The 14776-nt window shown below is 42.5% G+C and overlaps 1 protein-coding gene and 1 pseudogene across 1 annotated transcript in view; both read left to right on the top strand.

Moving 5' to 3' along the window:
* SV2C (synaptic vesicle glycoprotein 2C) overlaps positions 1-14776 on the top strand; it is a 237189-nt gene that overhangs the window by 188214 nt on the left and 34199 nt on the right. Inside the window, exons 5-6 of the mRNA XM_060093060.1 lie at positions 11430-11563; positions 12048-12137. Of these exons, the coding sequence (XP_059949043.1) occupies positions 11430-11563; positions 12048-12137 (224 nt within the window). The remainder of the gene's footprint in view (positions 1-11429; positions 11564-12047; positions 12138-14776) is intronic.
* Positions 601-1914, top strand: LOC132485785 (G2/mitotic-specific cyclin-B1-like; annotated as a pseudogene).

The following is a 14776-nucleotide window of genomic DNA, read 5'->3' on the forward strand; positions in this document are numbered from 1 at the left end:
TCCCAATGCAGGGGGCCCAGGTTCGACCCCTGGTCAGGGAACTAGATCCCACATGCATGCTGCAACTGAGAGTTTGCGTGCCACAACTAAGGAGCCCGCCTGCTGCAACTAAGGAGCCCATGTGCTGCAACTAAGGAGCTGGTGAGCCACAACTAAGGAGCCCGCTGGCCACAACTAAGACCCAGTGCAAACAAATGAATAAATAAATACTAAAAAAAAAAAAAAAAAAAAAGAAGGAAAACTGAAAATAGAACCACCATATGACCCAGCAATTCCACTCTTGGGTATATATCTGAAGAAAAAAATGAAAACAACTACTTCAAAAAGGTACATGAGGGAACGGCTGTTGGCCTGCGGTGGGTTCAAGGTCCCCAGCTGGTCAGGGGCTCCCGTGCTCTACTTCTCCCCACTGAGCTGCTGCCTGGTGCAGAGGAAGCCAGGGCGCTCTGGATCACCAGGGTGAGCTGCTAGGGACGGTGAACATACGTGGCTCTCCTGGCTTGCTGCGTCTCCTCTCCCTATCTCGCGTGCTGGAGTTCTCCTGGCAGGAGTGGACTGGGACAGATTTGGGGGGAGGATGGCAGTCGGTGGGCCCCTAAAATGGTGGGAGAGTTTGGGGTGCAGACGGATGGAGAGAGGAAGAACACGAAAATTAATGCTGAAAATAAGGCGAAGGTCAGTATGGCAGGCACAAAGCGCGTGCCTGTGGCCACTGTTGCAACCTCTAAGCCCAGGCTGAGGCCAAGAACAGCTCTTGGAGACATCGGCAACAAAGTCAGTGAACAGCCACAGGCCAAATTGCCCCTGAAAAAGGAAGCAAAAACTTTAGGTGCTGGAAAAGTTATTGCTAAAAAACTAACAAAACCTCTGGAAAAGGCTCCTGTACCTGTGCCGGAGCCCCAAACGGAGCTGGATCTGGAGCCAGAGCCAGAACCCGAGCCTGTTAAAGAAGAGAAACTTCCCCCTGAGCCTATTTGGGTTGATGCTCCCTCTCCAAGCCCCATGGAAACATCTGGCTGTGCCCCTGCAGAAGAGTATCTGTGCCAGGCTTTCTCTGATGTAATTCTTGCAGTGAATGATGTGGATGCAGAAGACGGAGCGGATCCAAACCTTTGTAGTGCATATGTAAAAGATATCTATGCTTATCTGAGACAACTTGAGGAAGAGGAAGCAGTCAGACCAAAATACCTACTGGGTCGTGAAATCACTGGAAACATGAAAGCCATCCTAATTGACTGGCTAGTGCAGGTTCAAATGAAATTCAGTTACTCTAGGAGACCATGTACATGACTGTTTCCATTATCAATCAGTTCATGCAGGATAGTTGTGTGCCCAAGAAGATGCTGTAGCTGGTTGGTGTCACTGCCATGTTTATTGCAAGCAAATATGAGGAAACGTACCCTCCAGAAATTGGTGACTTTGCCTTTGTGACTGACAACACCTACACTAAGTACCAAATCAGACAGATGGAAATGGAGATTCTGAGAGCTTTAAATTTTAGTCTGGGTCGCCCTCTACCCCTGCATTTCCTTCGGAGAGCATCTAAGATTGGAGAGGTTGATGCTGAGCTACAAACTTTGGCCAAATATCTGTTGGAACTATGTTGGACTACGATATGGTGCACTTTCCTCCTTCTCAGGTTGCAGTGGGAGCTTTTTGCTTAGCACTGAAAATTCTTGATAATGGTGAATGGACACCAACTCTACAGCATTACCTGTCATACACTGTCAACAATCCCTTCTTGTTGTTATGCAACACCTGGCTAAGAATATAGTCATGGTGAATCGTGGGCTTACAAAGCAAATGACTATCAAGAACAAGTATGCCACATCTAAGCATGCTAAGATCAGCACTCTAGCACAGCTGAATTCTGCACTCGTTCAAGATTTAGCCAAGGCTGTGGCAAAGGCTTAATTTGTGAACTTTGGAATACTGTAATATCTGCAAATAAAATTGGCATCATGTGCCATCTGTACATATTTAAAAAAAGGTACATGCACCCCAATGTACATAGTATCATTATTTACAATAGCCAAGATATGGAAGCAGCCTAAGTGTTGATCAACAGATGAATCGATGTAGAAGATGTGGTACATGTACACAATGGAATACTACAGAGCCATAAGAAAAGAATGAAATTTTGCCATTTGCAACAATGGATTTGGAGGGTATTATGCTTAGCGAAATAGGTCAGAGAAAGGCAAATACTATATTATAATCAATTATATGTTGAATCTAAAAAATGAAACAAACTAGTGAATATAACAAAATAGAAACAGACTCACAGATATAGAGAACAAACTAACGGTTACCAGTGGGCAGAGGGAAGGGTGGAGGGGCAAGATAGGGGTAGCAGATTAAGAGATACAAACCACTATGTCTAAGATAAATAAGCTACAGGGATATATTTTATAGCACAGCACAGGGAATATAGCCAATATTTTATAATAACTATAAATGGAGTATAGTCTTTAAAAATTGTGAATCACTGTGTTGTATACCTGAAACATATAATATTGTACATCAGCTATTCCTAATAAAATTAACACACATTGTTCCCAGAAGAAAAAACAGGAGATATTAAAATCATTTAACCACAGGGCATTTCCCAGTCAGAGGAGAAGAAAGCCAAAGCACTGGAACCAGGTCCTGAGGCCCCTGCTGGGTCAAGCAAACCCCGCTGTTGCTGGACCATGGAGAGAGCCAAGGTTTAGGACTCAGGGCAGTATCCATGACACACATACTTCAGTATTGCAGAAATGGGCACCGCCCTACAGATCTATGCCAGCTGCACATCAGCCCTGTTAGGGTGAGCTGGATGAGGGATGAGGGCCTGGCCTAAAGCAGAGGTGGAAAGAAAGGAACAGATTTGGGAGAAATACAGAAAATAGCATCATATTTCTCAGTGATTGACTAGACACAGGGAGGGAAGAGAGTAGAGGCTGGCTTCCACATTCCTGGTCTGGAAGGCTGTGAGGAAGGAAGCTTGAGCATCTCCACCTGGGCTGGGGCCTTTCATGAAGCATCCTATGACCACAAACATCAGGAGCTTGAGATGATCAGAAGGCTGTTCTCTGGGTGGGTTTAAATTGGATACAAGTGAGTAATATCCGGCTATGGGGCTAATGGAGTGGACCTCTCCAGACTCATATTTCCATCCACTGTGCCTGGAAGCAGGGTGTGATGTCCCCTTCCTTGAGCTCCCAGGTGACTGTTATCGCATGCATTTCCTAGCCTGTTAGAATGGAATTTTTTTGACATAAATGACAAAACTCTATGGGCCATTTTGGGCCTGAATCATGAGCTAAGCAGCTGTTTCGCTTGTCAAGCATTAAACGATTTGTTCTGGATCAGAGGCTACAAGGCAAGAAATGGGGCTAGAAAAACAGGAGCAGGTAGAGAAGTCAACAGTTAGTGGAGATGTATGAGTGTGACCTTTGGCACCAGCAACAAAGAACACTCAGGCTGACCTCTGTTGTCATAACACGGGAAATACTACAGCCCCTTCCTCATCCCCACCCTGGGGAGAAAAACTTTCTTCTAAGAGTGGATTCCACAAGCATTTCTGTGCTGTCATTAAAAATCTGCTGGAAATGAAAGAGAGAGCTTTTACTGATCATGAGCAAAATCTTGCTGACACCAAGTGCAAAGAACAAAGAGAAATCTTCATCTGGAATAGAATAGGGATCATGAAGTTATATGGAGCACTGTTTAGAAAAAAATAGTTTTTTAGGGCTTCCCTGGTGGTGCAGTGGTTGAGAGTCCACCTGCCGATGCAGGGAACACGGGTTCGTGCCCCGGTCCGGGAAGATCGCACATGCCGCGGAGCGGCTGGGCCCATGAACCATGGCCACTGGGCCTGCGCGTCCAGAGCCTGTGCTCTGCAGCGGGAGAGGCCACAGCGGTGATAGGCCTGCGTACCGCAAAAAAAAAAAAAAAAGTTTTTTAAGGACAGCTGATTTGAAAGCAGATTGACTGATTTGCTAACATGGAGAATAAGTATCATTTTGCTACAAGTTCTCTACCAACCTTTGGGCACTTGTGTCAGTACATATTGTGGTTTAGAAGTTTGTTTTGTTCTGTTCAATTTTGAAAGTGTTTCATTTCTTACCATGGGTCTATACTCAGGAGAGGTTTTCCTGTGGCTTCATCTGGTCCAGGCACAAGATCTTAGAATCAGAGAGAACCTGAGCCCCAGAAAGGGCTTTAGAGTCTATTAGTCCAACTTTCTACCTAATGTAAGAACTCCCAATATTTATTTTTGTTTGCTTTTCAGTTTCCTAAAACGATGCCTGTTCACAAAATGAACATAGTTGATTTATTATTATTCGTCCATGGACATCAGCTTATGTAAGAGTTTATATGTTAATATAAGTTTGCAAAACATACACAGTTCCTTTTAAATAAATATTTATGTGTGTAAAACAGAGAAGGAAAGTTAACGTGTGCCTATATGTGCTATAAGATAATAAATATGAATATATTCATTGTGTATTTACAGAGTAATGAGCTGCCTTTATATGCACTTATAAGCTTCATTTGTATATGGTCAAAATTTGACTATCCTATAGGCTATTGTGGTATATATTTATAGAAAAATTTTTGATAAAATTTCAGTTGACCTACATTATTATTATTTATTATTATTATTATTTTGTCTGCGTTGGGTCTTCGTTGCTGTGTGCAGCCTTTCTCTAGTTGCGGCGAGCGGGAGCTACTCTTCCTTGTGGTGCTCAGGCTTCTCATTGTGGTGGCTTCTCTTGTTGGAAAGCATGGGCTATAGGCACATGGGCTTTAGTAATTATGGCACACGGGCTCAGTATTTGGGGCTCAAGGGCTCTAGAGCGCAGGCTCAGTAGTTGTGGCGCACAGGCTTAGTTGCTCCATGACATGTGGGATCTTCCCAGACCAGACTCAAACCCATGTCCCCTTCATTGGCAGACGGATTCTTAACCACTGTACCACCAGGGAAGTCCTTGATCTACATTATCATAGTACTAGTAATATATTATTGTCTGTCTACAAAAGAAAATTCCAAAGGACCTTTGTTTAAAACAGACACACACACACATCTCTCTCCTCTCTCTCTCTCTCTCTCTCTCTCACATACACACACACACACACACACACACACACTTTATGCTGTCAGCTTTTTTCAAACCCTTGGACTCATTTCTGTCAGTGAAGCTTGGGAAGCACCATGCTTGAATGAGTCTTACATGCTTTTACCAGGAACTCTTTCTGGAAAGGTCCTCTCATTCTTTCTTTTCATTTTTGGAGCACTCACAGCAGATATACCCTGAAAAATAAGCCCATAAATTTCTGCGTTTCAAAAGCCGCCAGGCAGTGTGCTTCTTCAAAAGTGTGGTTAGGATCACAAGTCTGAATCAGGAACCAGAAGCATAATGTGACTTCCTCCTGCTGTTGACTGCTGGCTCTGTGTATTCCAAATGGTAGGACCAGAGCTTGGAAACAGAAACAGAGAAACCAGCAAGAAAGGTCAGCGTGTTGCCTAGGCCTGCTCTTAGAGACAGATGACTACGACAGTTACTTGCACCCTCTCCCTGGGGTGTGTAATGCCAGTTGAATTGGCTCTCCCTTCTTGAATGCATGATTTTGTGCTGCAGACAGATCCTCACGAGCTCTGTGTGTGTGATTTCTTTGTGTATCACTGTTGGCGATAGCGCTTGTGCCATTACCGCTCAAGATGCAACTGGCCTTGGCCTGAGAATCCCAAATCAGACTATGACTAGAGATACAGGTTTAAAGCTGAAAGATCTGTGAATATCATTTTCTTTCCCACCCAGAGACACTGAGGCACTTCCTCACTGCTCTCCATAAATGAGCCCTGTAGTGTCAGTGTTTTGATTCGTCAGAGTCAGAATTAACAACGTTAGCTTAGTTCTGAAAATTGTATGGATGCTAAATACTGTCACAGTTATCATTCCAGTTTCCTTATCTCCTTTCCCATCAGACCTTACATTTCAGAAAAATCAAAGGCTTGCAACTCTTTGAAAAGGTTTTTTCCCCCTCTGAGTAAAAAGTAATACAAGGTGATACAAAACTCAAAAATTAAATAATGCCAAAGCGAAAGGCCCCTAATAGCTCCCACCCCCTACCTCGAATAACCATGTAAAATAGTTGAGTATCTTTTCCTCCCACTTGTTTTCTAGATATAATGATATAGTTTATGTGTATATAAAAATGAAATCACTACTATTTACATTGGTTTGAAAAGTTTTTTTTTCCTCACTGAGCATTTAACTTAGACAGGTTCCAAATCAGTTCAAAAAATCTACCTCACTTTTTTGCCAATAGTTATACTGTCTTCTATAGCATGGCTGTACCATAGTTTATTTACCTATTCTCTTCACCCTTGCTTCCTCCCCCCCGCTTTTTTTAACAAATGAGAAGACGGTGAAAAATGTCTGCTGAGATTGGCCACAAGGACTGTCCAGCTGCAACTGGTTGAATCTTATGAAGCCACAGATAATACTAGATGTGTGACAACCTGAGTTTCTAACTGAGGATTAATGTTTCATGCTGATTAGGTAGTATTTATATTTTAAACCAGTAACAGGGGATACCATTTTATTTCTATAGGAATAAAAGCAGAAATTCATCTGATCATTGTTCCCTTCCTAAGCTTGTTGGCCACTTGAGAAAATGTATTTGGAGCCACTTTTCCAAAGAGAATTTTAGCTGGCTATGTGCCTTGTGAGTGAAGACCACTGACACGTAAATATAGGTGATTTATGTTTTAGCTATTGAAAACTGATCTCACCTATAGTATTGATTTTTTATTAATATTAATAATACTAATGTTTTAGGACATTTGTGTCTTGTACCTAAAATATGCCTTCTTACCAAGGAACCAGGTCATTGAAAATATCATATAACTAGCAATCAAATATAGATCAATAGAGTAGGTGCCAATTCACCAGTACTTTAGGGACAGAGCCCAGAAAAGAACATGAAAGCCAGCATTCTTCTCCGTGCGTCCCACACTTCTGCCTTGGCACCTTGAAAGATTTCAGACAGTCAGGCAGCTGGGGAGGCATCTGGTTTCTGCATTCAGAGCACATCAGCTTGAGCCTGGTAAATGGCCTTGATTATCATGCAAGACACATAACACTCTTATTAGTGCCACGCTGATTAGCGCTGCACAGTCACCGCTTTCTGTAATACCCTAATTGAGGTCCTTGCTTGCCTGGAATGTACATTATGTTTAGATAAATCCCTCAGTATGATATTTTAATGGGTATTTTTTTTAAAGTCCAAAGGACAATTAGAACCACCGTCTATGCAAGAATCTTTTTTTTTTTTTTTTTTAAAGACAAAAAAGGCGTGGTGCCAACATGAAGAAGAGAATCCATTTTACTAAGTGCGGGTGAATATCCTAAAGCAACAACCGCTTTCCCAGTTGCATGTGGCTTGTATCATCACATTCTAGTCCTTCACTCCATGCTCGTGTCTCCCCACTTCCTGATGTTTGTGGTTTGGGCTTTGTGTCACTCTCAAAGGCAAATGTAAGTCATCTTGAAATGGAGCTGGGGAGGAGGGGTCCTGAGAATTCACCGCCGAGTAGCTATGGCAGCCATTGTTTCACTCCGTCATTCTCATCATTCATTTTTAATCTAGATAATGGTATTTTAGTTTTACAAAGCATCTGCAGGGTCATTTCTTCAGACCCTCACTGTGTCTACCCCTCATCCAGGCCACAGGATATCATCCATCCATCTCTCTCTCTCTGTACCGCCCCTCCCATCCCAGTGCATATCCTAAAAGGGGAGTAGGGTTGAACTCCTTTTCTAGGACTCCCTCCTGCTTCTAGGGCTCTCCTTTCTCTCTTCAAGTCAAATAGCTGTAATATAGTAGGAGAGATTTGGGGATCGGGCATGGTACAGTCAATCCTGGCTGGTCTTTTCTGCTTCTTTAGTACTGGTTTGAACTGTATCTCAAACTTGGATGTTAGAAATTTACGAATTTGCTCTCTTTGTTTTCATGGACCCGAATCAGACAAGAAATTTATCAAGGGCTCTTAAGAGAAGACTCCTTGGGATAGGTACCTCCACCCCTTCTGTACTCCCTCTACACTTCCTTTAGAACCTGTTCTAGCATGAGTCATACTATTTATCATGTCTGTTAACATATCTGCCTCTTCTTCTGAACTTTAACTCCTTGAGGGTGGGAAATAAGTGTTAGCCTCTACATCTCAGCACTGTGACTGGCACAGAGAGGCACTCAATAAAAGTATGAGTGAATGAACAGAAAGTAAATTAAGGTATCACTAGGCATTAGGGAAGTGCAAATTAAAACCATGGTGAGATACCACTAAACACCTATAGAAGGCCAAAATTTAACCAAAAAAAAAAAGAACTGGCAAAAAGGTGGTGGGAAGTGTGTGAAGAATCTAGAACTCTCATATACTAGTGGTAGGGGGGCAAAATGGTACAGCCACTGTGGAAAATAGTTTGCAGTTTCTTATAAAGCTAAACATATACTTATTAAATGACTCAATTTACCCAGTCCTAGGTATTTACCTAAGAGAAAGGGAAAACTTTGGGATACACAAAAACCTGTCTGAAATGTTTATAACAGCTTTATTTATAATCCCCTAAAAATGGAAAAATTCCAGCTGTCCTTCAGCTGATGAGTGGGTAAACAAATGAAATATCCACACAATGAAATGCTACTCAGCAATGAAAAGGAGGAAACTATTAAAATGTGCAGCAGTCTGCATGAATGCATTATGCAAAGTGTGAGAAGCCAGATTTTAAAAGCTGCGTACAATATAAATCCATTTATATGACATTGTGGAAAAGGCAAAACTCTAGGGACAGAGAACAGACCAGTGATTGCCAGGGGTTAGGCATAGAGGAGGGGTTGACTCCGAAGGGGCAACAAGAAGGAATGTTTCGGGGTGATGCAACAATCTGTATCCTGATTATGATGGTGGTTACGTGACTCTGTACATTTATCAAACTCATAGAACAATGTAACTTAAAATGTAATCAAAAATTTTACTGTATATACAAATTGCAAATCTAATTTGAAAAAGTAAATCAGAGTTGTTTTGCTGTTTAGTGTGGATTCAGAAAAAATGTCAAAACAAAAGTAACCTGCAGCAATTCTGTACATGTTCATGTACACATGTAAACACAAAAGGGTATGCTTGTGTGTGTGTGTGTGTGTGTGCACGCGTGTGCATTTAACAAACATTTAAAGTACACTTCCTATAGACCAGGACTTGCTATAGGCACTGGGGTTATATTGATGAGTAAAAAAATCAGAAGTCCTGCTTTCATGGTGTGGAAAGGGATAGACAGTAAAAAAGTAAACAAATCAATGAATTCACAGCTTTAGATAGCAGTAAGTGCTGTGGAGACAATAAAGCAGGTCTTGATGATAAGAGTGGGATTGGATGTTCAGGCCTCTCTGAAGAGATGGCCTTAAACTGAGACCTGGAAAGTATAAAGGAGTCATGCATGTATGCAAATACTCAGGCAGAGCAGTCCAGGCAGGGAAAACCTCAAATGCAAAGACCCCGAGGGGACTCCTTTGAGGACAGAAATACTGAAAAATCCTCTCACTTCAAAACTCATAGAAAGGCTGGCTGACATACAACCACCATCCTTTCAATGCATGGCTGGGCTTCCTAGGAAATAAGGCAAAGCCCCTAAAATGGAGTTAAACTTTGTGTATTCAGAGAACTTGAAGCAGGTCGGTGGGATGGACCAAGTGAAGGAGGGGACCAGCAGAAGATGAGCTCAGATACGTAGGTGGGGATCAGTTTCTGTTGGCTCCAGCACTTTTAAAAAAGAATTCCTTTATATGAAGCTCTTAGATCAAATGTGAAGTGAACAAGGTATGTTTTCTTAGTTCCATCATATGATTTCCTCTGTGTTTTGGATATTTGAGATATTTGAACTTCTGCTACATAAAACATTGAGAGTAGACATCCCCTCCTAAAGTTTATGTTGTAGTTAATTTAGCAGTCCACATAGTCCTCAGGTATTAAATTACCAGAAAATGCTTATGAATCTAAGATTGATGTAGCATGTTTTTATGATGTAGGTGTTTATATGATTTATCAACAAAGTCTGTGTTTGAGTAAGCACAGACATGCGGACATGTGTGGTATAAGATTCTGCCTCAAATCCCAGTGGAGAAGATTCTGGTGCATAACTTCAGCTGCGTGGCCTTGAGGAACTCATGTCACCTCCAGAATCTCACTTGGCTCCTGTGCGAACAATGAATAATTATACTACTCTCCCAGGGATGGAATGTAGACTATCTGACTTTTGCTCACAGCAGCCTTCTAAATACCAAGCATTGCAAAAATTAGAATTTTGCCTCACATAATTAATCTATGCCTCCATAAATCTCTTCTCTGTTTTCAATTAGATTTGATATGCTTCATTCTTTCTCCTTTAGAGTCATGGTGGAATTTTGCTTTCAACCATTTTACATTCATTCAAATATTGCTTTTCTTTTAGTTCTTGAGAGATTTCCATCAGTATCCCATTTGCTTGTTTTCATTATATTATAATAAAAAACTGTTTAGAAATTTAAAATTCTCTTGATCTAGTGTATGGCATGTGCATGTGGAAAGGTTGGCAAACGCCAGTTCTTAATCATCGCACTGGTCAGCATGCTGGAAGGAAACCAGTGACCCCCTCAGAGGGGGTTGCTGAAAAGAGCTACATGGGAACAGTTAAGAGAAACCAGTACAGAATAATAAAGTACCTCGGGGCTAGTAGCAGAAGGGCAGCCTGTGCCCACTTATGCCTCAAAGGGCAAGGAGAGACAGGGATTGCCAGAACCTGACAAGAGCTGTGGTGGTTTCATGAGAAGCTTCCGGGGGATGAGCACACCCACTGTCAAACCTCCATGCAGCCAGGAGGAGGGGAAAAGGGAAGCAAGAGGAATAAATATCCTGCACCCTGATGCCACCCTCTGTTCTCCTGCCAGTGCTTCCTTTATTCAAACCCAACTGGAAGTTGGTGGGCAAGGGGGCCAGTTGGTATGGTCCATAGAGGGCCATTTCCTGGCACACAGCAGAGACAAGAGTGCAGAGTGGTCTGCTGGAGACAGAAGATACCCAGCCCAGGGCTCTGTTGGAAAAAGCACTGTCCCAAATTCATTTACCTTGGCCTTTGGAGTTTGGTTGTTCAGCAACACACCGCATCCGTAGGTGCCGACCCCTTTGATTCCAAGCATTTTTCTTCCCAGCACTGCTGTTGGCCGTCTTCAAGCTGAACTGGTCACTGTGGCTGGTGCCCATATCAGCTCATTCTTCTGGGGGTGGTAAGATTTGACTATGAATCAATTTGAGGTATGGACACTCACAGTGATGTGGGGACCTCGCTGTCCCAGCAGGCAGTCTGGAGAGGGCTCTCCTCACCCCTTCTGTCTTCCTTTTCCAGGATGGAGCTTCAACATGGGGTCCGCCTACGAGTTTCATAGTTGGCGTGTGTTCATCATCGTCTGCGCCCTCCCCTGCGTCTCCTCAGTGGTGGCCCTCACGTTCATGCCTGAAAGCCCACGGTTCTTGTTGGAGGTAACGCTCGTCATTACAAATATTCAAAGAAACCGCATACAGTGGAACGAGTCCCTTCCAATTCTAGGAAACTATGTTTGCCTCTTCGGTGGTACATTTTTCCTTCCTACTACGGAACCATGGAGGGTTTGGTTTCATGGGGTCATGCTTTCGACAACCAGCATGTGAAAAAGCTGCCTCGTGGCCAGAAAGCACTAATGTTCCTCCTCAAGCAAGTCATTTCCCTCAACGAAGAGAATGTGGCTTCTTGTTTTATAAATGAACCTTACTATCCAAAGGTGCTATGTCTAGTTAGAGGCACATCCCTTGAGCTGCTAATGCACTCAAGGATATCCAAGTAGCCTCTGTGTTCCAATCGGACGAACCTAAATGCATTTGCACTGTTACACCCAATTGGATCTGACAATACCACATGGTTATTGGAAAATCAGGGCGTATGTGTGTTTCACCTCCTGGCCCTTCACTGTCTACTCGTATCTCTTAGGTTGGAAAACATGATGAAGCCTGGATGATTCTGAAGTTAATTCATGACACAAACATGAGAGCACGGGGTCAGCCTGAGAAAGTCTTCACGGTGAGTACTGCTTCTCAGTGAATCCTCCGCCCCAGAGGTCGAGAAACCTTTTCTGAAAAGGCCTGATTGTAAATTGTTCTCTCGCCGCGCCAGCCGCTCGTCTTTCTTACTTGCCATTTTACCTATGCCTGCCGTGCTGCTGTTGTGTGTGCTGTTCCCTCTGCATGGAATGTTCTTCCATCCTCTGGTTACAGAATTTATTCTCAACGGGAAAACTAGTCTAAACTCATGAAGATTGGATGCATGGAATTTTTGGGAAAGAACAATGTTTTTTTTTTCCCCAGCACCTCCACCAAAATAAAAAAGAACAGTGGTTTTTAAATCCTTTGATATATGCAGCATAGACAAAAAATGTGTTGTCTAAAATAGGTGTAAAGGGGATATATGCAATATCTTCAGTATCTTATAAATAATATCAATTATAGTTCTTGAAATAAGTAAAATAGTTCCTGATTAAACAGTCCCCTGAAATCTTATTTATTCATTTCATTTTTTAATAGGAAATGGATTTTCCATAGTGTAAAGATAGACTCAGTCTAGCCTCTGTTCAAATGATCACAGATTCTCAATTACTAAAAATTTTTTCTGCAGTGTAATGGAGAAATGAAGATCAATAATGGATGTCCTCCACTGAGGCCCTGGGAGCCTTTGAGTAGGCTCTTCTTTTGAGTAAATTAACAATAAAGGAAGAATTTTTTTTTTTTTTTTGGCTGAATCCCACCGCATGCGGGATCTTAGTTCCCTGACCAGGGATCAAACCCACGCACCCTGCAGTGGAAGCGCGGAGTCTTAACCATTGGACCACCAGGGAAGTCCAAGAAATTTTATTTTAAATAAATTTATTTATTTATTTAAAATTGACTTATTGATTTATTTTTTTGGCTGCGTTGGGTCTTTGTTGCTGCACACAGGCTTTCTCTAGTTGTGGTGAGGGAGGCTACTCTTTGTTGTGGTGTGTGGGCTTCTCATTGCGGTGGCTTCTCTTGTTGCGGAGCACGGGCTCTAGGCTTGTGGGCTTCAGTAGTTGTGGCTCGTGGGCTCTAGAGCGCAGGCTCTGTAGTTGTGGCTCACAGGCTTAGTTGCTCCACAGCATGTGGGATCTTCCCGGACCAGGGCTCGAACCTGTGTCCCCTGCATTGGCAGGCGGATTCTTAACCACTGCGTCACCAGGGAAGCCCCAAGAATATTTTTAAATTAAAGAATCATAAGGCAAGAAGAATCTTGAGATGTAATTTAGATACTCAGTGTCCCTAACCCTTCTCAGCTAGATAAGGATAAACCCTTTACCCAAGACTTCTGAGAAGGTATCTCTGTAGGGCCTCATTGCCCTGCTAACCTGCTTTTTCTTCCAGAAGGTCTGAGTTACCAAGTTCACTCATGGTCATCCACGTTAATATTACTGTATAAAGGTTAAGTGGGAATAAGGTGGGAACACTCTAAAAGAATGGGTCATCTCGAAGTCATTTATATGTAACTTTCAAAGGCATTACATGATTCCACCATGACACATTTGTCTTTTTCCTTGTTACATCTATTGATACAATACAGTGAATTCACATGCCTTCCTTCTCTCCTTTTTAAGCTTTTCTTCCTATGTGCCTACTTTAAATATTGTTTTTCAGGGCTTTATTTGCAGCTAACTTCCCTTTTAACCCTACACACTCTCCTTAGCTTATCTCAGCTACTTCCTAGATCTCTCTCTCCTAATGGACAAATCTCCTGAGCTCCAGACGTGCATGTTGAAGGGCTTTGTGGCCATACTCCTATGTACCATAGGCCCTTCAAATTCTGAATTTCTAAATCTGAACTTCTCACCTTAAGAGTTTCCAAACCTCTTCCTTGTTAAAATTCTATCAGCAAGTACCACCAGCACCACCCAAACCAGAACCCTGAAAACTATCCTATTTCTTTCTTTCCTTTATCTCCAGTATGTCCAAGAAATCACTGTGTCCTATTATCCACCATCCTAAATATCTCTCATTATTGTCTCTTACCTTTCCACCTTTCCTGCCACTGATTTGGTTCAGCCCTCCTTACTCACTGCCCTCTGCCCTTGCACTATTCTTCAGGAATAGCAAATGCTATGCAGTTTCCAATACACTCTTTTCTCTCACACCTCTGGACATTTGCACATGATATTCCTCCCACTTGGAATGCCCTTCAAGTAGTTGACACACATGACAAATGACAAACTTTTCCATAAGCTCCAACAAATTCCACAGTCCATGAGGGCTTTTTTCTCACTCTCGGGTCAACTTGGGTGTTCTGTACAGTATGTCTCTCCCATCTGATCTAGATTTCCGTGAGAGTACTTTCTAATTTTGTCTGGTAATTGCTTGGACGGTGTGGTGTTTTATATTTGCATATGTCCAGGGACTAGTGCCAGGCCTGGCTCCCCAGGGGTGCCAGTGAAAGAATGCAGAAACATTGATGAGTGGAGGAGAAGCCTCCCCAAAGTAATATGTCAAGTCAGAATGGCTTTCATCAAAAAGAATACAAATAGCAAATGTTGGCTAGGATGTGGAGAAAAGGGAACCCTCGTACACTGCTGGTAGGACTGTAAATTGGTGTAGCCGATGTAGAAAACAGTATGGAGTTACCTCAAAAAGCTAAAAATAGAACGACCATATGATCCAGCA

Source organism: Mesoplodon densirostris, chromosome 3 (assembly GCF_025265405.1).
Source record: "Mesoplodon densirostris isolate mMesDen1 chromosome 3, mMesDen1 primary haplotype, whole genome shotgun sequence".
Lineage (NCBI taxonomy): Eukaryota > Metazoa > Chordata > Mammalia > Artiodactyla > Ziphiidae > Mesoplodon > Mesoplodon densirostris.